Source organism: Eschrichtius robustus, chromosome 19 (assembly GCF_028021215.1).
Source record: "Eschrichtius robustus isolate mEscRob2 chromosome 19, mEscRob2.pri, whole genome shotgun sequence".
Lineage (NCBI taxonomy): Eukaryota > Metazoa > Chordata > Mammalia > Artiodactyla > Eschrichtiidae > Eschrichtius > Eschrichtius robustus.
This window is the reverse complement of record NC_090842.1, coordinates 57,318,720-57,340,821: the sequence shown is the minus strand read 5'-3', so window position 1 is coordinate 57,340,821 and position 22,102 is coordinate 57,318,720. Positions and strand designations below refer to the sequence as shown.

General features: G+C 51.3%; 1 protein-coding gene across 1 annotated transcript in view; it reads right to left on the bottom strand.

Moving 5' to 3' along the window:
* The window catches only part of SPTBN4 (spectrin beta, non-erythrocytic 4), a 71,483-nt gene that overhangs the window by 20,248 nt on the left and 29,133 nt on the right, over positions 1 to 22,102 (bottom strand). Inside the window, exons 15-19 of the mRNA XM_068528283.1 lie at positions 20,520 to 21,270; positions 18,580 to 18,782; positions 14,729 to 14,819; positions 11,127 to 11,273; positions 9,420 to 9,683 (exon numbers count right to left, since the gene is read on the bottom strand). Coding sequence (XP_068384384.1) covers positions 9,420 to 9,683; positions 11,127 to 11,273; positions 14,729 to 14,819; positions 18,580 to 18,782; positions 20,520 to 21,270 — 1,456 coding nt within the window. The remainder of the gene's footprint in view (positions 1 to 9,419; positions 9,684 to 11,126; positions 11,274 to 14,728; positions 14,820 to 18,579; positions 18,783 to 20,519; positions 21,271 to 22,102) is intronic.

Below are 22,102 nucleotides of genomic sequence, written 5' to 3'. Positions count from 1 at the left end.
CGCAACAAGAGAATCCACCGCAATGAGAAGCCCGCACACCGCAATGAAGAGTGGTCCCCACTCGCTGCAACTAGAGAAAGCCCGTGCACAGCAACGAAGACCCTATGCAGCCAAAAATAAAATAAATAAAATAAATAATAATAATAAAACTTAATTAATAAAAAAAAGAAACACTGGCACATATGCACAAAGATATTTGTCCAAGGATGTTCATCATAGCAGAGATGTCTGTCCAAAGATCTCATCATAGCAGAGCTTATAATGGGGGAAAAAAAAATGGAAACAACCTCGATGCTCATCAAGAGTGAAACGGTTAAACAAATCCACATCAGTATTGAATAATACCCAAGATTTACTGTTAAGAGGAAAAAAATTTTAGAACATACCTATGAATAGATATTTGTAGTGGATTACACATGCATAAAAATTCCCTGGAATAAACAAGAAATTAATAACAGATGGTACCTATTGAGGAGATGAGAATTTAGTGAATGGGTACAGGGATGAAGGAGAGACTTTTCACATAGGATTTTTTATATAGTTTTTGGTGTCTGAACCATGATATTTATTTATTCAAGAATTTAAATTAAGCATGAAATACAAAGAAAATAAAACCATCAGTAATCCATATAGGTACATCTATTAACACATAGAAAGAGATCTAGAAGGATGCACACCAAATAATAGTTGAAGTTCCCTTTGGAGTGTGGGATCCGGAGGCATGTTGAAGTGATACTTTATGTTTTACCGAAGATTTCTAGGTTAGTAGGATCTTTTACCAAAAAAAAATTGTATGTATTGTGTGATTCTAAACAGATGGGGGAAATCTAGAAAAGAAAACAAAATAATGAAATTAAGTGGTAACAGATTACAGCAAAAGACTGCAACCCGAAGCTGGAAACTTAAGAACCAAATCAAGACTTTTGTTGGAAGGTTCTGTAGTGCAGAGGGGTTGGTTTTGCCCGCCTAACATCCGTCCCTTCCTTTGCAGCAACTGAAAACCCGCTCTCAGGTCCTGAACTTCTTGAGGAACTAATAAAACCTAGAGGGCCAAGGTGGCCACATGATCTAAACCTGGCCAATCAGAACACTGGGTCAGGGATGGTCATATTACCTAAGCTGGGCCAATGAAAACTATTCCTGCTTCCTAAGGGGCTGATGAAACCAAGCGGCCCAATAATGGCCATGTGATTCAGGCCTGGTCAATGAGAACACTGAATCACCCTGGCCACAAGGATTGGGTAAGAGAAGGTATGTAACCTAAGTCAGCCAATGAAAACTCTTCCCACTTTTGCTGGAAAGGTGTGTGAGCTCAAAAGGGGTGGTCTCCTTCCCATTGTATTCCTAAAGGTAGAAGAACACAACCCGGGGATACTGGAGACAATTTTGCCGCCAAGAGGGAACAGGCTCCCCAGTGACGAGGCCAACACAGAGAAAAGCAGGGTGCAGAAACAAAGACAGAGAGATTCCTGAGAATGGAATTTGAGGAACCGATGCAGCCATGCCCCAATCTCATACCCCCTGGATCTTCCAGCTATGTGAGCCAACACTGTCCCCTTTTAGCCTAAGTCCTATGAACTGCACCCCGAAGAACCCCAGCTGATACAGTTCACAATCTGTAGGAGTCATAAAAATGGGTAAAAATCAAACCTTGTAACAAGTCAAAACCATGTGCAACGGAAAAAATTTTAAAGGCACAATTATAAGTGGCAGAAATCAAAGAAAAATGAAATAGTCATCCCCAAAAGTTTTTCGCTAAGGAAAACACTGTAGTGATGTGTAGAAAAATAAAAATGCATTAGAATTCAGGAAACTTTCAAATATAGTCTGAAATATGAAGGTTATAAGTTCCACTTCCCCATGAAATGAAAACTCCTCTACCACCTCTCCAGCAAGTGGCCGTGTGACCTGAGATGGAATAATTCCAGGGGCTGCCACTTTTCTACTTCTACAAAAATGCCACATATTTTGAACACCCATTTAATGTGTATCCTTTCCTGCAAACATGGGCTAAGGATACAGAAGTCCAATGGTCCTTAAACACATGAAAAGATGTTCAGCCTCCTTCAATGTTTAGGAAAATGCAAATTCAAATAACTACAAAACAGTATCTTTCACTTCTCAGATTAGCAGAGATGAAAAAGCTTGCTAATACCTAATGATGGTAACCATGTGGGGAGATGGATGCCTATCACATTGCAGGTGTGTCCACTGCCTTTTCAGGAGAACACTTGGCACTATTTATCAAAAAGTTTAATGTATACACCTTTTGGTCCCAAAATTTTACTTTGAGGATTATTTTCTACAGAAATATTTGCACATAGGCTCAAATACATATGGACAGGGATGTCTGTTGTGGCATTATTTATACTAGCAGAAGACTGGGAACAGCCCGAAGGTTTCTCAAAGGCTGGTTAATGACACTGTCAAACTTCCCCTGGAATACCATGCAACAGTTTAAAAGGACAGACTATATCCTAGATTTTTGTGACAAGGAAGGATGCCTAGGGTGTTTTGTCAAGTGAAAAGGCAAGCTTCACTATAGTCTGTATGTCACGTGTATGTGTGTGGGTATGCATAGTATATTTCTAGAAGGATAGAGGAGAAACAGTTGAGAGCAGTTACATCCCTGCGGAGTGGGGCTTGCATGTGGAGGCGGAAGGAAGGCTTTTCACTTTTCACATCATACCCTTCTGTTTGAACTTCTTGCCATAACAGCAATAATGGGTAACACATTGCTCTAAGCTCTAAGCACTTGACAAGAATGAATTAGTTTAATCCTCACAACAGCATATGAGGTCAGGGAAGATGGGGATGTTTGTATTGTTCACAACTGGAGCCCAGCTCCTGGCTCCATGCCTGGCACAGAGTAAGTCTCCATAAATGTTTGTTGATTTTGTTTGTTGGATTGGTCACCATGCTCTTCTGCTTCTCTTGGTATTAAAGGTTAGCATTTTAAAAAAAAGTAAACTAGCTTTAAACGTTAAAACCAAAGGAACAACATGGATGATTCTTGAAAACATTAAGTGAAAGAAGCCAGACACAAAGGACAATATATTGTACGATTCCATTTATATGAAATGTCCAAAATAGGCAAATCTGTAGAGACAGAAAGTAGACTAGTAGAGGGAACTAATGGGTGCGGGGTTTCTCTTTGGGGTGATGCAAATGTTCTGGAATTAGATAGTGGTGAGAGTCACTCGACTTTGTAAATACACTAAAAATCACTGAATTGTACTCTTTAAGAGTGTGTATTTTGGGAATTCCCTGGTGGTCCAGTGTTAGAACTCCGTGCTCTCACTGCTGAGGCCCTGGGTTCAGTCCCCGGTCGGGGAACTAACATCCCCCAAGCCGCGCAGCACAGCCAAAAAAAATTAAAAATAAAAAAAATTCAAAAAGACATTAGGGCTTCCCAGGTGGCGCAGTGGTTGAGAATCTGCCTGCCAATGCAGAGGACATGGGTTCGAGCCCTGGTCTGGGAAGATCCCACATGCCGCGGAGCGGCTAGGCCCGTGAGCCACAACTACTGAGCCTGCGCATCTGGAGCCTGTGCTCCGCAGCCAGAGAGGCCGCGATAGTGAGAGGCCCGCGCACCGCGATGAAGAGTGGCCCCCACTTGCCGCAACTAGAGAAAGCCCTCGCACAGAAACGAAGACCCAACACAGCAAAAATAAATAAATAAATAAATAAATAAATAAATAAAAAATTTAAAAAAAAAAAAAAAAGACACTAAAGGTAAAAACCAAAACAAACAAACAAAAACCAGAAGAGCCTACTTCCAAAAGAGCTGCAGGCGCTCTGCTGCATGGTGACACACAAGCCCTGACCCCCACATCAACCTGATTCCTACTCGGATCCACCTGCTGTTCTTCCCGTATTCCAGCTGGGGAGACTGAGGCTCAGAGACGATCAATGCCTGGTCCAGAGTAAAAACTGCCAGAACCAGAATTTGAACCCAGGACCACGTGACCACGAAACCCTAGTGGCCCTCAGTCACTCTGCTTCTCTGTAATTGCGGGTGATGTGGCTCAGAAAGGTGGGGTCACTTGTCCTCAGTCACACAGTAGGAGAACGAGGGTTCAAACCCTGGACTGTGTAGCTCCTGACTCTGGGCCATGATGAGCTAGATGAAGAAATGTGGGGCAAAGAATGAAAAGGGGCGAAGAGGGTGTTTTCTCGGCCAGAGAAAAGAGCCTGGCTTAGGGTGGGAGGTAGTCTTTACGGACTCAGCTCAGCGGCTGCAAAGACTCCAAGTGCATCTTCCCCTGACTGGTCCCCCTTAGATGGCAGGAGACCAGCTCCCCGCTTCCCTCCCCAAGCAAGAGCCCATGGCTGAGCCAGGCCAGCTGGTCAGACCCCTGGGGACTGGGAAAGCAGGGGTTTGGGACTCTACCATCTGGCCCCTCAGCCGGGAAAGACAGTTGGAGGAGGCCCTGAAGGAGGACTCTGGGTCACATGGCCTAGACCTGGGAGGCGGGGTTCCAGGAAGGCTGCTGCAGCAGCTGGGGTGGGGGACAAGGGGAAGGACACGACGAGGACACAGGGATGAGGAGAGATCAAGGGAGGGGGGCAGAGATGGAGAACTGAAATGAAAAGAGACGGAGAGAAGAGAGTGAGAGAGTAAGACAGAGAGAGATAAAGAGACAGAGACAGAGAGACAGACAAACAGGTGAGAAAGAGAGAGAAAAAAACTAAGAGAAACAGAGACACAGAGGAACTGAGGGAGCACGACTGGGAGGCAGACCCAGAGTGAGGCAGAGGGGGGAGGGAGCACTCTCACAGCCACACCCCCTCAGACCCCGAGCCAGCACCTCCCGCAGCCCAGCCTGGCCCTGGTGCCCTGAGGGGTAGGGCAGCCAGGAGATGTGCCCGGCTGGACCGACCCCCTCCCTCCTGCATATGCCCAGTGTCTGGGATCTCAGGCAGGCCCCAGGGGACAGCAGGGCCTTGGGAGGCCGCTCCCCTCCCCAGTGGCAGCTCCTGAGGCCCAGCTGGACTCCATATGGGGGCCTTGGCCCACTGAGTCACTCCCCACCTCGGGCTCCCTCTGCTGGGGAAAGGGGCCAGGAGTCCTATGCTGGGCCTACCCATCGCTGCATGACCCCCCCCACCCAGGCTCTCATCCGCCCTGGGCCTCAGTCTCTCCCTTAAACAATGGGGACCTCACCTCCTGGTCCCCAGGGCTTGGTGGGCCTAACCCCCTCCATGTGGAGGGAAGAGCCGGCTCTGCACTTGGCTAGGGCAGGAGGCCCCAAACCTTCCCTCTGAAACCTAAGTGGCCAAAAAGGGAGACAAGGATGCTCAAGGTCACCAGTTCTCCACAAAATGCAAATGCAAAGACCACAGTGAGATACGCTGCCTATTCACCAGACTGGGAAAAAAATCTAAAAAGTCTGCCAACACCAAGTGTTGGCAAGTATGGGTAGAAACAGGAGCTCTCATTTGCTGCTGGGGCGAGAGCATTAAATGGCATCAGGACTCAGGCGAGCAATCTGTCACAACCAGGTGAACTATAAACTGACAGTTCTAACTTTCGGCACTATATTAATGTCTCACACAGCACCTCCCCCCGCCCCGCCAAATACATTTTTTAAAAGCTACATGGATGGGGGGAAGTGCCAAACTGGAATATAATCAGAAACAAATGAAACAACTATTTCACATAAATAACATAATCTATGGAAGGCAGAGAAATAACCCAACTTTTGAACACAGTATAGTGACGATGTGCCCTCTGGCGGAAGACAATTAAAAATTTAAAACCTGTAAGCAGGAACTGTCTCTTAGTTGGATTTGCTGGGTCAGCAATTCTGAAACTACATCATGCAGTATGTCTTGTAATCTTTACAATGTTCGTGTGAAATCACTACGGTTATTATGTCCACTTGACTGAAGAAGAAACTGACGCACAAAAAGAGACATATTTCCAAGTTAGCCAGTTGGTAAGCCACAGAGCTGGGCTTGACCCCAGGCAGCCAGGCTCCAGCATCCATGGCCTTGACCTTGGCATGTACTGCCACCCAGAGTCCCACTGTCACCAAATGGCTTAGCGTTAGGGTCCTTCCCTTTGCACAGAGGAGGTGCCTGAGGCTCAGACCAGAGGCAAAGCCACGTGCCTAACATCACACACCTAGTAAGTGGCAGAGCTCTGATTCAAACCCACACCTGCTGAGTCCTGAGTCTGTGCTTTTATTCACTGCAATAAACTGCTGAGGAAGAGTTAGTAATCATCGTTAAGACAATGAATAATCCTAGTAATAGTTGCTGCTGTGCTGGAGGTCTCCATTTGCCCCTCCTGACCCACAGTCTAAGCTTCTCCATCCTGCTCTGTGCCCTGGGGTCGGCGGGGGCGGAGTGGGGTGGGCTGACCTGTATGGACCACAGCAACTGGCTCCCCTGCCTTCTGGCTTCCAGGTGGGCTGGGCTCAGGATTGGCTATATAATTTGCAGGGCCCAGTGCAAAATGAAAGTGCAGGTCCCTTGATTCAAATGTTAAGAATTTCAAAACAGGACAGGGACTTCCCTGGCGGTCCAGCGGTTAAGAATCCACGCTTCCACTGCAGGCGGCACGGGTTCTATCCCTGGTCGGGGAACTAAGATCCTGCATGCTCCGCGGCACGGCCAAAAGAATTTCAAAACAGGAGAGCAGAGCACAAAACCGAGTGTGGGGTCCCGTGGGACTGCACCCATGAAGTACGTCCTGTGAACTAAGGGGAGCGGACCTTTCATTTCCCGGCTCCTCCCTGCAGCAGCGGCCATTCTTGCCTAAGGGTCCCCGCTCCTTCCAGGCGACTCTGCACCCTCTGTCCTCCCCCACCCCCCTCACCCCTGCCCGGAAGTGAAGCTCCCTGCTATTGGCCCCAAGGCTTCCCCATTCCCTGCTCACACCTTTGTCAAGACTCTCGATAGGCCCTCTTCAAATCGTCCTCAGTGGAGCATGCCTTCTGTTTCCTGTTGGGACCCTGACAGTCACAGATCCCCATTTGCTGGGAACTCACCACATCCCAGCGCACACCTTCACCTGGCCCTGGGATGCCCACGCTGGGGCAGTCCTACTTAAGAAGGGACGACAGAGGTTCAGAGAGGGACTACACTTGCGCCCTGGCTGGGATTTGAACCCAGGTCTGTCTGCCACCCCTTAGGGCTTTCATCACTTGGCCCCTGGCTGCTACTACTCCTTGCCCCCTCCTCTGTCTGACCATCCAGGCCACCACTTGTTTCTGCCGATATTCCAGGTGATCCCTCAGAGCAGACCTGGGACCGAGTCATCCCTGTGTGACCACTGTCTGCCCAGCTAATGCAGTGTGGACCTCAGGCAGTGATGGATTTTTCAGAGGCCAGTGAGAGGGACATGTTCCCCACTATGGTCTGGGAGTATCGAGGGAGGAGGGTGGATGGGAACTAAATGTGGTCCTGAATGGCCACTTGGTGGCTGTGTGACTTTGGGAGAGCCAGGACTCTTTCTGTGCCGTGGTGTCCTCGCATGTCCAGTGAGGATAAACCACAGCACTTCCCTCGTAGGGCTGCTGGGGAGGAGGGACAGGTTATCAGTGGCTGGCACAGAACACAGATCAGCGGTTCTCAAAGTGTGGTCCGGGTACTCCTGGGGATTCCCAAGATCTTTTCAAGGGGTCTGCAAGGTTACAACATGGTTTAAAAAAAATACTAAGCTGTTATTTGCCTTCATCCCTCTCATTCTCTTCCAGGTGCACAGCAGGGTTTTACAGGGACCGTATGACCAGTGCTATTGCAAGAGACATTGAATGCAGAAGCAGAGGTGAGAAGCCAGTGCTCTTTTTTTTTTTTGGCCACAACGGGTGGCATGCAGGATCTTAGTTCCCCGACCAGGGATCGAACCTGCGCTAACCACTAGACCGTCAGGGAATTCCCTCCAGTGCTCTTTCAAGCCAGGCATGAAAGGGAGCTGCAACGTTGAAAACGATGCCAATCTTCTGCCTACATTTTTTTGTTGTTTTGGAAAATATAGTTATTCTTCATAAAAGAATGCTTTGGGGTTCATATGTGATTGATTTATTGTTGTTGTTTTAAAACAAATCAATCGTTTAAATATGTCTCAGTTTTCATGTTTAATATAGTAAATATTAAACACACAAACAAGCTCTTTGGGATCTCAGTGATTTGTAAGAGGTAAAGGGATCCTGGAGACAAGGCAGTTGAGAACCGCTGGGGTACAGAAAGCAATGATGTTCGTGACATCCTATTCAGATCTGTTGCTCTGCGTCTTTGCCCGTCTCCCGCACCAGAATGTGAGCCCCACGGGGGCCATAAGTTTTTGTCAGTTCTGCTTACTGCTGTATTCCAGAAAAGTGCCTAGCGTGTTGACATAGGTGCTCAATAAAGATTTGCTGCATAGATAACTGAATAAATACTAATTAGTGTCATGTGCTTTTATTATCAGTTGACTTTTTTTTTTTTTTTTTTTGCCAGACACTATGTCAAGCACTTTAGAAGCATAACTGTGCAGGAGTGGTGAAGAGTTGAGGGACCTGGATTTGAATCCAAGCTCTGCCACTGGCTACCCTGGGCCATTAGTTCACCTCCCAGAGCCTCAGGCATTGTTCCTGGGATGTAAAGGCAGGAGTTGTCACACCTTGGGAGGTGAGACGCAACTCCTACATTCGCACCTCCAGTCAGCGCATCAAACAGTTAAGATACCAAGCACCACAGGCTTCCAGGCTAGGAGCAGAGATAAAGCAGACACTGTGTCTGTTCTCTAAGAGCCGCTGTTTTGTAATGGAGACACTGGTTAGCTGTGTGTCCTTGGGCCAGGCGCTCTACCTTCCGTGCCTCAGTTTCCCCGTTGGTCAAATGGGGGATAATGACAGTACCAATCTCTTAGGGTTGCTGGGAGGAGTCAGTGAGAGCTCGGCACAGAGGCTGGTGGGGGAAGCACTCCATGAATGCTGTTATTTTATTCATTTATTTATTTTGGCCGCCTGAGTGGCATGGGGATCTTAGTTCCCCCACCAGGGATCGAACCCGTGCCCCCTGCACTGGGAGCGCCGAGTCTTAACCATCGGACCGCCAGGGAAGTCCCATGAATGCTGTTATTATTCTTTGCAAAGCCAGCCCCCTACCTCTGGGCCTTTTCTCCATCCAGGAAACAGGTGTCAGGGTCCTGGAAAACCCTCAGTGTGCTTGTTATCTACCTACTGCTTTTTGGCTCTAAATCTTTCCTCCCCCTTTGTACCCCCTGCCCTAGGGGAGCTGGGTGCTTCCAACAGTGGCTACTAGCTGGACTGCCTCAGTATTCCCTTTCTGTTTCCAGCCCTTCTAACACATTTGAAATAAACCCCTATCTTAAATCCCCTCTGTTTGAAATACCTCAAGTGGGATCTGACCCTGACTCTGGCCCCACTGTGTTTAGAAAGCCCTCGTCTGTGTCAGCCAGGCCGTACCTGCAGCTTCTTGAGCTGGCTGTTGACAGTGGCCAGGTCCCCACCAGGGTCCACATCTTGCAGCTGGCTTTCCATGTGAAGGAGCTTCTTGTCCAGCTCAGCGAAGCTCTGCACCAGCTGGTCGGCCTTGCTGGCCTCAAAGAGCTGCCTCGCCTTGGCCTGGGTGGTGCTCTCCAGCTCCGCCCAGCACTGCCGGATCTCACCCAGCTTCTTCCGCACCGAGGCTGCCAGCTCTGGTTTCTCCTGCATCAGTTGCTGGCCCTCCTGCCCCAGACGATGGGAGGCAGGAAATGAGGGGGAGGGAGTGGACGGTGGGGAGGGACAGAGAAATATGGGGGCAGCAGAACACAGGGAGAGATGTGGAGAGAGAGACAGAATCAAGGAGTTGGAGACACACAGAGAGACAGAGACATGAGGGGTGGTTGCAGAGAAAGCACCAAGCATGGGAAGAGAGACGAGGAGAGACAGACAGATAGACAGAGGTGTGGGGAGGGAGACAGACAACACAGAGGCATGGGAAGGAGACAGAGAGAGACAGATAGCCATAGAGTGATGGATACAGAGACGTGCACAATGTTAGAAACATGGGAAGAGGACCATAAGACAGAGAAGGGGAGCGAGAGAGAGATGGAAGAAAGAGACAGAGAGAGAGAGAGGCAGAGAGAACAAACCTCCATTAAACTCAAAGTCAAGGACAGTGGCTTTGCCACGTGCCACCATTATGGGGCATCGGTGGCCATTTAATGGTTTAAGACCCACCTGGGTGCCTCTGTTTGAGTGACAAGAGTGGGGGGATCCAGGGCAGCAGGTCTAGGGGCAGTTTTGGGAGTTGGTGCTTAGAGCAAAAATCTGCCTGGGTCCCTCCAAGCTGAAGTCAAGCTCCAATATATGTTGGCCTAGAGCCACATATATCATATTACATATTAAAAATAACAATACCATAGCAATTACAGCTCCTAGGTGCCTGGCCTTGTGTTAAGCACTTTATGTACTCAAGAGTCTATATTTATTATTTCCTAATTTTAAAGCAGAGCATAAACAACAAGGTCCAATTGTATAGCACAGTGAACTATATTCAAAATCTTGTAATAAACCATATGAAAAATAATGTATATACGTGTATATGTATGTATATATGTATATACATATATATAACTGAATCACTTTGCTGTATACCAGAAACTAACACAATGTTGTAAATCAACTATACTTCAATAAAAAATTTTAAATTAAAAAATAAAAATAAAGCAGAGCAAACTGAGGCTCAAAGAAGTTAACACAATTCCCCCAAGGCCCCAGAGCTGGTAACAGGCATAGACAGAATGAGAACCCAAGGTTGTAGGAACCCAATGTTCACTTTAACCCCAGCTTCCTAGGGCTGCCCCAACCTGACTACCTGACTTTCTATTTTAAATGCTCCAAATGGTGTGGAAGGAAGCCTGGTGGGGGAGATTATAAGAAGGGGTGAAATATTTAACAACCATTCAGAAGAGATGTTGGCCATTTTATAGACAGGCAAACTGAGGCTCAAAGAGGTTACATGAATTACTCAAGGCCACAAAACTAGGAGCAGATGTGGAAATTATCTGAACCAGTTCAGGGGTATGAGAAGAGCAGGCTGGCAGTGGAGGGTGAAGGAGGTGAGACATGGGTTCCCTGGAGGCCCCTGGCACCTGGCATGGGCAGCGGGTCCTTCTGCATGCTCACCCTCTCAATCTTCTCCAGCCACTCCTTATTCTGAGCCAGCTCTGCCATGAACGCCTGATGCCGGAGCCATCTCTTATGCAGCTTGTGGCCGTCTTCCCGCGTGCTGTCTCGCGCCATCAGCATCTTCTCATGGATCCAGCCATCCAGCTGTGCAGGACGGGGGAGGGGCTCAGCCAATTCCCCACAACCTGCCATAGCCACCCCCATCCCCTCCACAACGTCCCAGGTTCAGGGCCTAGGCTTCTAGGACTGGGGAGGGAGAGAAGGGTGGGATGGAAAAAGCTGTGCAAGTGAGGCCTTTATGGCAGGGGTGTGCAGCTTAAGCCCTCTCCTAGGTAGTAGGGGATGGATGAAAGGGTCCCCAGAATGCATCATCTCTTAGCCCTCTGTCCTCAGGGCAGCCCTTCTCAACTCCTCATAAGGCCTAAGCCCCAAGGTAGGGTTCCTGGGCCAGTCTTCCCACCCATAGCCAAATCAGCCCTCCAAAACAAGCCCTCCAACCTAATTTAGCTCACTTCCAATTCAGTCTTGCACCCCTCACCCCCAGCAATCCTTAGACCCTTCAATTCAGTCTCAGCCACCTCCAATAATGACCAATTCAAGATCTCCAACCCATTCCCAAAGGTATCAGGTGAAGCCCCCATATCTAGTCCCAGACCCCCAATATGGCCAGATGAACCCCTAAAAAACCTCCCAACTAGTGCCAAATCTAGTTCCCTCCAAACCATCCCTCCAATGTGGGGTAGACCCATCCCCTGCAACCCAGATCCAGCCTCCTTAATGAGCCCACAGGACTCCCCAAATCCAGCCTTGAGGATCCAGCCCAAGACCACAGTTCGCCAAAACCATGATGCATTCTGGCCCCCAACCAAAGCCAACCCCCCAAATGCAAGCATCAGGGCCACCTTCTGGCTCCCCAAATGAGTCTATCCCAAATGAGTTGCTACAAATCTAGCATCAGACTCTCCAGCATGGACCAGATAGAACCTCCGCAGCCAACCCCCCCTCCCAAACTAAAGCCAGTTCTAGTGCCCCCACTCACCAACAAAACCAGTCATCCCAAATGCAAGCAACAGGGGTGGGCCCCTCTCACTACCCTCAGCAGGACCAGTCACAGGGCTGCTTTCTGAGCCACCCCTCCCTCCCAATGAGGCTTGTCCCTCAAGCAGGAACCTCCCCACTCATGACCAAACCTGGCACCTGGGCAGTTTGCTCCTCCCCTTTCTCCTCCCCCCTCAGTCACAAGATCCTCCTCCTCCCTCTTGGAAAAAAAAAAACAACAAAAAACCACGGACTCTGGCTTACAGTCATAGCCAAGGACAAATTCACCGTCGGCCAAACCCCACTCCATGTCCCCTGAGCATGTGCTCCCCAGAGGTCCAGGACAGCGTCATACTCCCTCATACATACACAGACACACACACGAGCCAAGTCAAATGCTGAATCCCCCAATGCTATCAGATTCCCGACGAGCAGGGAAGAGTTTGCCAATGGCAGCCACAGCTCATAGGGAAGGCAAAGCCCCTGAAGGAGAGGTACTCTGTCATCAAGGTAAAAGCCCCCCAAAAGTGATTGACCCCCATCACTGAGGGCAAAGCCAGAGTCCCCAACAACCCAGGGGAAAAGCTCCCAAATGTCAGAGCCCTCCAAACCCAGAGCAAGTCCAAGACCCTCATCGCCCAAGGCAGACCCCCGCAAAAATGATTCGCCCCCATCATCTAAGGCTAACACAGATTCTGCAAGAACCAGGGAAGAATCTCTCCAAAGGTTAAGAGTCCCCCAACCCCAGGGAAAATCTCAGATGCCCCATTACCCAGAGCAGAGGCCCCTAGAGAGGTTGGGACCCCCTTAACCCCCAGGGCAAATCCACACTACCCCAGGAGTAGCCTTAGAAGTCCTCCCTTTCCGCTACTCTCCCTTGGGACCTGGCCCCTCAGTCCGGCCCGCAGCAGCACCGCGGACAGCTCCCGGCATCCGGGCCCCTCCCCAGGGCTGGGGTCCCTGCGCCTTACCGACCCGCCCCCGCGCCGCCGGCGCCCCTCCCTCCCGCGGCGGGCGGGCGAGCACGCGCCCAAGCCCCCTCCCCCGCCCGCCTCGGCGGGGGTGCGCGTCAGCACCCTCCCCTGGGCGCCCCCGAGACCTGAAGTGGCGGAGGCGTTGGCGGGCGGTCCCTGCAGCGGGCGGGCGGGCTCTCGCCCCTCTACCGCGACGGCGGCGGCAGCGGTGGTGACGGCTGAGTCTCCGGCGGACACGCGCCCCATCCCCCGCCACCGCGCAGCGGCAGCGCGCCCGCCCGCGCGCGCCCCCTGCCTGCCTACGTGCCCGCCTCTCTGCCGGGCCCCAGATGCGCGTAGAGGAGAAATCATCACCCTCCCTAAAGCATGGGGGGGGGGGGGGGGTGTTCCTGCGCCATCTCAGATGATTGCTGCTTGGTCCAGAACAATCTAAAGAGAGGGGGAAGGGGCTCCTGGGCCAAATCAAACGGGGGGCGGGGAGAGGGGGTAGGCTGGGGCCTGGGCTACCTCAGCTATGTGAGGGGGTGAGGTGGGGTGGGAAGAGGCTCAGATTCCTGGCTACCTCAGCTCTACAGGGGTGAAAAATATGGGAGGGAGCCGGAAATATCTCTTATAAGACTTCAGTCCAGAATAATCTCCAGTGGGAAGAAGGGGGACAGGGGGTTCTTGAACTCATCTCTAGTGGGCTCGAGTCCCAGACCCATCTCTAATGGACTTGAGTTGGGAGGGGGAATATGGAAGCCCTTATCCATTTAATGTGTGGGGAGAACATGGGGGTTCACCATGGGGGGAATCAAATCATCTTTAATTGGGGAGATTCGGACCTGGTTCCTGAACCATCTTTGGTTGGGGGAAACTTAAGTACTGTATCATCGCGGAGGGGGTACTAATTATCCTGAGTCAGGTAGATAGATGAGACCAGGACCATCTCTGTTTGGGATTAGGAAAATGTTTACTGGGCCATCTCTCATGGGGCCATCTCTTATGTGGTCAGGGTCCAGAATAGTTTCTATGGAATGCAGGGTAAGGAGAGAAAGGCAGCGTATCTCCTGAGATGTCTCTAAGGGAGAAGGGGACCTGGACCACCTCTGATTTGCGGCGATCCTAACGGTTGTGTAGCTCATCTCTAAAGGGGCAGAGCTTGATTCCTGGACACTGTTAAAGGGGCGAAGGTTTGGTCGGGGACTGTCTCTGACCGAAGCTGCGCTCTGGGCTTCTGGTCCACCCACGGCTCCCCCCACCCCTCTCCTGTCTCCCGTCCCTCTCTCCCCAGCAGAGAGCTTCTCACGAATCTCCGGCGGGGAAAGGTGAGATCAGCGCGCGTCTCCGCGGGACCTGTGGGCGCGGACGCGCGCCGTTGCCAGAGGCGCCCAAGGCCCTTCCCTCCTTCCCCAGCGCGTGGGTGGAGGAGACTTGAGGAGCACGCGCACTGAGGCCAGGAGCCGCACGCCTCCTGGCGGCGCGAGGTGAATATCGCTCCGCGACCCATTTAGACGGGGCGTCTCCTCCCCCACTGCGCCTCAGTCCTGGAGCACTTCCCTGCCTAAGAAAGAAGTTCCTGTGCCCCAGCACAGCTGGAGTTCCTACCTCGTGGCAGTCTCGGAGGAAGTGCTGCAGCCCAAGTTGGTCGTGTAGCTTCTGCATCCATTGCTGGGTCCGTAGTTGGTTTTCTTGGCTCCTGGGGGTGGGGAGATAGGAATTGGGGGAAGCCTGTGTCTGGGGGCGCTGGCAGTAGGGCTGTGAGGGCGTCAGGCTTGGCAGGGCTAGGAACCTGGGGCATATGTACGAGCGAGGAAGAGGAGAGAGCAAGGTAGGGATGGGAGTAAAGGCAAAGAAACATCAGTGGGGGCAGAGCCAGGGACAGAGCTGGGGGAGGAAGAGAGAGGAGGGAGGGAGAGGAAGGCGGGGGAGAGAAAGAATGGGAGAGAGAGGGACAGAGACAGACAGATATCTGAAAAGAAAGAAATACCCTTAGAGAGACACAATCCCATAGAGAGAGATAACAGACCTACAGAGTGAGAGATAACAGACCTACAGAGTAAGAGATACCGAGAGAGAGAAAAACTTAGAGAATGAGAGACACCTAGGGAGAAAGAGAGATCAGGAGGGAGAGATAGATTGATGGGGGGGTGGTATGCAAAGGCTTAGAGAGATAAACAGGAACACATACAGGTACAGGACCAGAGACAAAGAGAAACAAAGACTTCAAGAGGGAATGATTGACAGAGACTTGGACGAGAGACAGACAAAGAAAGAGACCCAGAGATAGAGAAGATAGGAAAACACAAGGAAAGAAATGAAGCAAGGGTAGTGCCAGAGACAGAGAGAGAGATAGACAGAGAGGAGAGCAGTAGAGAGGAAGCAGAGGGAAGGAAAGTGACAGAGAGGGTCCGGGGAGGGACAGCCCAAAAAGGGACAGGAAGAGAAGTGGCCAGATGCCCCCAGTAAAAGACACAGACAGACAGACAGAAGGCTGCAACAGAGCTGAAGAGAGGGATGAGAGCAGGGCATGGATAGATGCAGCTGGAGCCACACGGAGGCAAGGAGGGGCAGGCCCTCAGCCTAAGTGAACTGGCCGGGCTGGACCCCGGCCCCGCCACCCCGGAGCCAGCAAGCACCGCAGCCCCAGGCAGTCTGGCCTCCTGCCCACAGTGCAGGGCAAAGTGCCCAAGAGGCCTGGTGGAGAGGGCTGAGGGGGTCCCTCTTTGCTGTGCCTTGAACAAGCAACTCCCAGCTCAGGGCCTTGGCATTGGCTGTTTCCTCTGCCTGGAATGGTCTTCCCCCCAAAGTGTACTCAAATGTCACGTTCTTAGTGAGACCCCTCCTGATCACTCCCCAACACTTTCTGGCTTTCTTTCCTTCTTTAACTTTCTCCTTTGCACTTAACACTATCTAACATACTGTATATGTTACATATTTCTCTTGTCTGTCTCCCCCCCAGGATGTCATTCCATGAGGGCAGGAATTTTTTGTCTGTTTTGCTCACACCTGTATCCCCAATGCCTAGAAAAAGGAGCTGGCACACAGTAGGTGCTCAACACATACTTTATGAATGAAAGAAAGCAAGAGAGACAGAGAGGCAGAGAGAAAGAGGGAGGGCAGAAATAAAAGTAAAATATCCGAGAGAGAGCGAGAGAGAGAGGCAGAAGAAAAGACAGAGAGATGCAGATATAGGTAGAAAAAACAAGGAGAGAGAGACAAGGAAATAGAGATACATAGTTGTACAGGGAGATGGAGGCAAAGAGATGGAGTGTGTGGGAGAACGTTACAGAGAGAACCAAGGGCAGAGCTGGATGGAAGGGCCAGAGACAAGCAAAATATGTACTCCCTCCTGCCAAGACTCAGCTCAGGAACCAGGAAATAGGAAATGCCTCTGAAATTGAACCAGTCTCAATCCCTCCAGGCCTTCACCAGCCAACTTGTCAAGCATCAGTCCTAGGGATGAGGAAAATCCCTTGTTTCCGGGAGGGTGAGAAAAGAGCTGTGACCTCTGGCAAGTCTGTTCCCCTCTCTGAGCCTCATGTGCCGAATGCAGACAAGATGCAAGAGCGCCCTGCACGCAGGGCTGGGCCAGGTTCCAGGCCAGGTGAGGCTAGTGGAGAGAGAAGTGACTTGCTCTGAATCTACAGGTTGAGAGGCAGAGCTGGGACTAGGACCTGGCCCTGTTTGACCCCAGGGCTCCCACGGCCCCCTGCATCTCTCCCATCCTGGCCCTGACCATTCTGGGCCATGCCTGTCAGACAGCACGCGAGCTCTATGAGGGCAGGAATCGTGTTCTGTCCTGGTCTCCGCTGCGCGCCCAGCATTGCCCCACACAGGGCCTGGAACACAGCGTGGACTCAGTACTTGTTTAATTGGCTGAAGAATAAATGAATAGGGACTTCCCTGGTGGTCCAGTGGCTAAGACTCTGTGCTCCCAATGCAGGGGGCCCGGGTTCGATCCCTGGTCAGGGAACTAGACCCCGCATGCTGCAACTAAAGATCCCACATGCCGCAACTAAAGATCCCGCATGCCGCAACTAAAGATCCCGCACGCGGCAACGAAGCTCTCACGTGCTGCAACTACGACCCGGCGCAGCCAAATAAATAAATAAATATTTTTAAAAAGAATAAATGAAAAAACAATAGAATGAAAGGAGCCATTAATGACTGCAAAGGAATGAAGGCGTGACTCAGAAGGAACAGCCTTCCAGGCTCCTCCTCCTCCTCCTCCTCATTCTGCAGAGCCTGGCAGAGAGCAGACACTCAAGAAATGCTGGGTAAAAGAAGGAAGGGGCCAGGCCTGGAGCGGAGGACCCTAGATCATGAATTTGCATCCTCAGGATGAGAATCTCCATAAAAGTTTTCCTTTAGGAAACTCCAACCTTGTCCCAAATGAAATTAGGGAAAAAAGACGCCGGAGACCGAAAAGACAAGGGGCTGGGGCCTCGGGGCTGTGGATGGTGGTGGAGGGACTGGGTATGATTTCCATCAGGAGACAGAGGCTAGAGCAGCACTGGCCTCTCTTCCTGCCTCGCTCAGGCCAGAGAGGAGAAAGCTGGGGTCACCAGGACGGGCAGAAACAGCAACAATGACGGACAGAAAGAAGTGGGCCTGGGCTTCCCTGGTGGCGCAGTGGTTGAGAATCTGCCTGCCAATGCAGGGGACACGGGTTCGAGCCCTGGCCTGGGAAGATCCCACATGCCACGGAGCAACTGGGCCCGTGAGCCACGACTACTGAGCCTGCGCGTCTGGAGCCTGCGCTCCGCAACAAGAGAGGCCGCGACAGTGAGAGGCCCGCGCACCGCGATGAAGAGTGGCCCCCACTCGCCGCAACTAGAGAAAGCCCTCGCACAGAAACGAAGACCCAACACAGCCAAAAATAAATAAAGAAATAAAAAAATATTTTTAAAAAAGAAGTGGGCCTGAAGGAAATCCTATAAAGGACTCTGCTTGAGGGCTGGGTTGTTTGTTTTTTTTTTGCGACAGGGAGGGGCTGCTGTTTTGTTCAGGGCTTAGAATAGTGCCTGGCACACAGCAGATGTTAACATTTTAACAACCAGTCCGGCTATCCCAGGCTGAGGGCAGGCTTGGGAGAGAAACTTTTCATTGTATATCCTTTTGCAGCTTTTGGGTTATCAACCATAAGTTACCTTTTCACAGATCGTCAATTTAAATCGAATCTAAAGCAATATGGAATTAAATAGAAATCAAAGACACAGAGAGGGAATTCCCTGGAAGTCCAGTGGTTAGGGCTCCACGCTTCCATTGCAGGGGGCATGGGTTCGATCTCTGGTCGGGAAACTAAGATCCCGCAAGCAGCGTGGCACGGCCAAGAAAAAAAAAAGAGAGAGACGGAAGAGCAGAAACGTGATGGAAAGAAAGGGAATTCTGGCCTCCTCGCCCCTCCCCTGTGCCGAGATCCCACCCCCTGTGCCCCTGCGGTCTGAGGGACCTACTTCTCCAGCAGCCGAGTCACGGCCTCCTGGGCCTGCTCCCCGTAGGCGTTGCCCTGTCTCAGCAGGCTCTCAGCAGCCTGCACAGCCACCTGCATCTTCTGCTGGTTCAGCTCCATCGTGGTGAGAAAATCCCGGTGCCGTTTCAGTGCCTCCTCCACCGACTCCACGGTGCCCGGCAGGTCCAGACCCGACAGTGCCATCTCCTGGGAATGGGGGAGGCGTGATGCTCTGTTTAGCCCTGCTTCATTCCAGGACCAGGGAGAGGCTGCCAGCCTGCCTTGCCACCACTTTCCTCTCCCTTGCTCACTGTGTTCTAGCATTGAACACGCCAGGCATGGTCCCACTTCAGATCCTTTTCCCATGCTGGTCCCTCCAGATAGCCCCATGGCTGGCTCTTTCACTTTCTTCAGGTCTCTGACCATCTGTCAAAAATAACATCCTCCTCCCCCAGCCATATCCCTTTATCCTGCTTTATTATTTTTCATAGCATATACCTGACATGATATTATATATGCTGTTACTTGTTTATCATCTCCTCCCCCACAAATACACACACACACACACACACTAGAATGCCAGCCACACGAGGGTGGGATTTTGTGTTTTGTTTCCTCTGTGCTCAGCCGCAGAATATTGCCTGGCACAGAGGAGGCACTCAGTAAATATTTGGTTAATTGATGTAGACTGACCTGGGTCCTGTGTGACTTCAAGGAAGTTCTTTCCCTCTCTGGGGTTAGTTTTCTAACTGGTAAAATGGGTGGATCAGAAAGGATCTCTCAAGGCCACCTCAGCGCCATTGTTTAGTAACCTCATGATTCCAGGGGCCCTGTCTGTTTCTCCAGATAATCCTCTAACTGGGTCAGCTTTCTCTAGATAACCAGCACAGGTAGCCATGCTTTCTAAAATGATCCCTAGGGACTTCCCTGGTGGTCCAGTGGTAAAGAATCCACCTTACAATGCAGGGGACGCAGGTTCGATCCCTGCTCAAGGAACTGGGATCCCACATGCCATGGGGCAACTAAGCCCGCATGCCACAACTTCTGAGCTCGCGCGCCTCAACTAGAGAGACCGTGTGCTGCAAACTACAGAGCCCACGCGCTCTGGAACCCGCGCATCACAACTAGAGAGAAGCCCATGCCACAATGAAAAATCCTGCATCCCGCGGGCCGCAACTAAGACCTGATGCAGCCAAATAAATAAATAAAATGATCCCTAAAAGCTGGTACCTACTCTTGGACAATCTGAAAACTGGGTGTTCCATCTTGTCCAAATCCTCAAATTTGGTTCCCATCCCAGAAAGATCCCCCAAATGGATCAGCTGTTCCCAGATAACCATGGCACTTGATTCCTCAAGCCATAAAGGCAGTTACCCTCTCCAGAGGATCTGCAAATTGCCATTCCCAATAAGAAGATAATCTGCTAATTTAGGTCCCCAGAACCACTTAATCCACCATCATTTACTGACCCCAATAATCTCTCAGCCTGAATTCCCTCTACCATAGTCTTCATCCTCTGTTATCCACCCCAAGATCTTCTTGAAACCCCATTAACCATCACCAATCAACCTCATACTCTTATTTCCTTCCAGACAATCCACAGACCCAAGAAGCCGCTCCAATGAACACCCAAAGGCATTACTTACTCAGAATAGTCCACAAACTGTTAGTCACCTAAACTAAGACGCCACCCCACACATCGTAATCCTCAAATTCTGTTACACACCCACCCACACGTGTTCACACCGGATGCTCCACAAACCCAGCCATCCGTATCAGATACCTGCCACACACACACACACACACACACACACACCCCGCCGCTGACAGCAGATAAGCCACGAAGCCAGTGGTCCCCGCAGACACACTCCTCCACACATTTCCCTGTCCCCGAAATCCCCCGCGGCCTCAGACCCCCACCCGCGTCAACCCCGAAGCGGGCACCTGGTTGCGCAGCACCGCCCGCGCCTGGCGTAGGTCGCGCAGAAAGAGCTGGTAGATGTGCGCCTGGACTAGCGCCTCCCTGCGCGCCTCCCACAAGCCGAGCAGCTTGTGCCAGCCAAGTTCGAGGTGCGGCAGCCACTCGTCGAGTGCCAGGCCCGGGCCCAGCTCGGTGCCGTCGCCCGCCAGCAGTGCCTCGCTGGCCGCCACGATGCGCGCGAAGTCCTCCTCGCGCTGGTCCACTTCCTCCTTGAGGGCGGCGTGGCGCGCCAGCAGCGCGTCCGCCTCTTCCAGGCTGCAGGGCAGGGGCCCCTCGCCGCCGCCCGCCGTCTCCTGGGCGCGCACCAGCCAGTCCAGGAAAGCGTCCAGGTCGTGCAGGAAGCGCTGTAGGCGCCCGGCCGCCGCCACCGCCTCGCCACAGGCCTGAGCCGCGCTAGCCAACGCGCCCCACTCGGCGCCCAGTTCCTCGGCACCCTGATGCAGCCGCGCAGCCTGAGCCGGGAAGCGCACAGCCAGCAGGGCCGCCTCCTCCTGGAGGGCCGCCTGGCGCGGCTCTAGCGCTTGCAGAGCAGCCTCCAGGCCGCTGAGGCGCCACTGCAAGGCGCCGCCCGCGCGGGGCGCGCTCTCCACAGCCCTCCGCTTATCGCGCACCTGGGCGCGCACCTCCGCCACCTCCAGCAGGTGGTTCTCCACCAGCAGCACCGCGTTCACCTCCTCCTTGCGTTGTTCCGCCAGCTCCACGATGCGGTTCCACCTGCCCAGGGGAAGCAGGGCGGCTTAAGGAGGACGGAGACCCCTCTTGGGTGTGGAGGGCCCATCGACCCTAGGTAGAACCCAGCCACTGTGTGACCTTGGAATGTCACCTTATCTCACCGAGCCCCAGTTTCTGTCTGTGTAAAATGGACTCTACCGGGTACATTTGCTTAGAACAGCGGTTCTCAAAATGTAATCTGAGCAAGGGCAAAACTATCTTCATCAAAATGTTAAGATGCTATTTGCCTTTCCACTTTCATTCTGTCCCAAGTGTACAGTGGAGTTTTCCAGAGGCTGCAGGACAAAGACTGACTGCAGAAGCAGACCTGAGAGCTCAGCTGCCTTCTCTTAAGCCAGACATTAAACAGATGTGCAAAAACGCAGAACAACGCCATCCTTCTCGCTACATTTTTTTGTTCTGTTTTGAAAGCTCTTTTTTCATTAAAACATGTTAGCTATGTTAACAGACTAAGTTTATTATTGTTATTTTTAACGACATAATATTTTTAAATTACTCAGTGTTAATTTCTAATATAGTCAATACTGATAGATATAACCCACTAAAACAAGCTCTTTGGGGTCCTTAATAGTTTTTAAGAGTGCAAAGTGTTCTGAAACCAAAGAGTGTGGGAACTGCTGGCTTATGACATCAGATAATACGTTGGATGAAATGAATAGTTACTGAGCGTGTACTATAAGCCAGGTGCTAAGGCAAACCTGTTTTATTCCAAAATAAATAAATGGGGAAAATTACGCATTGCCCTGTGCCCTCAGGCAAGTGATGATATTTCTCTGGGCCTCAGTTCCCTTTCATAGGCAGTGTATGGTCCAGT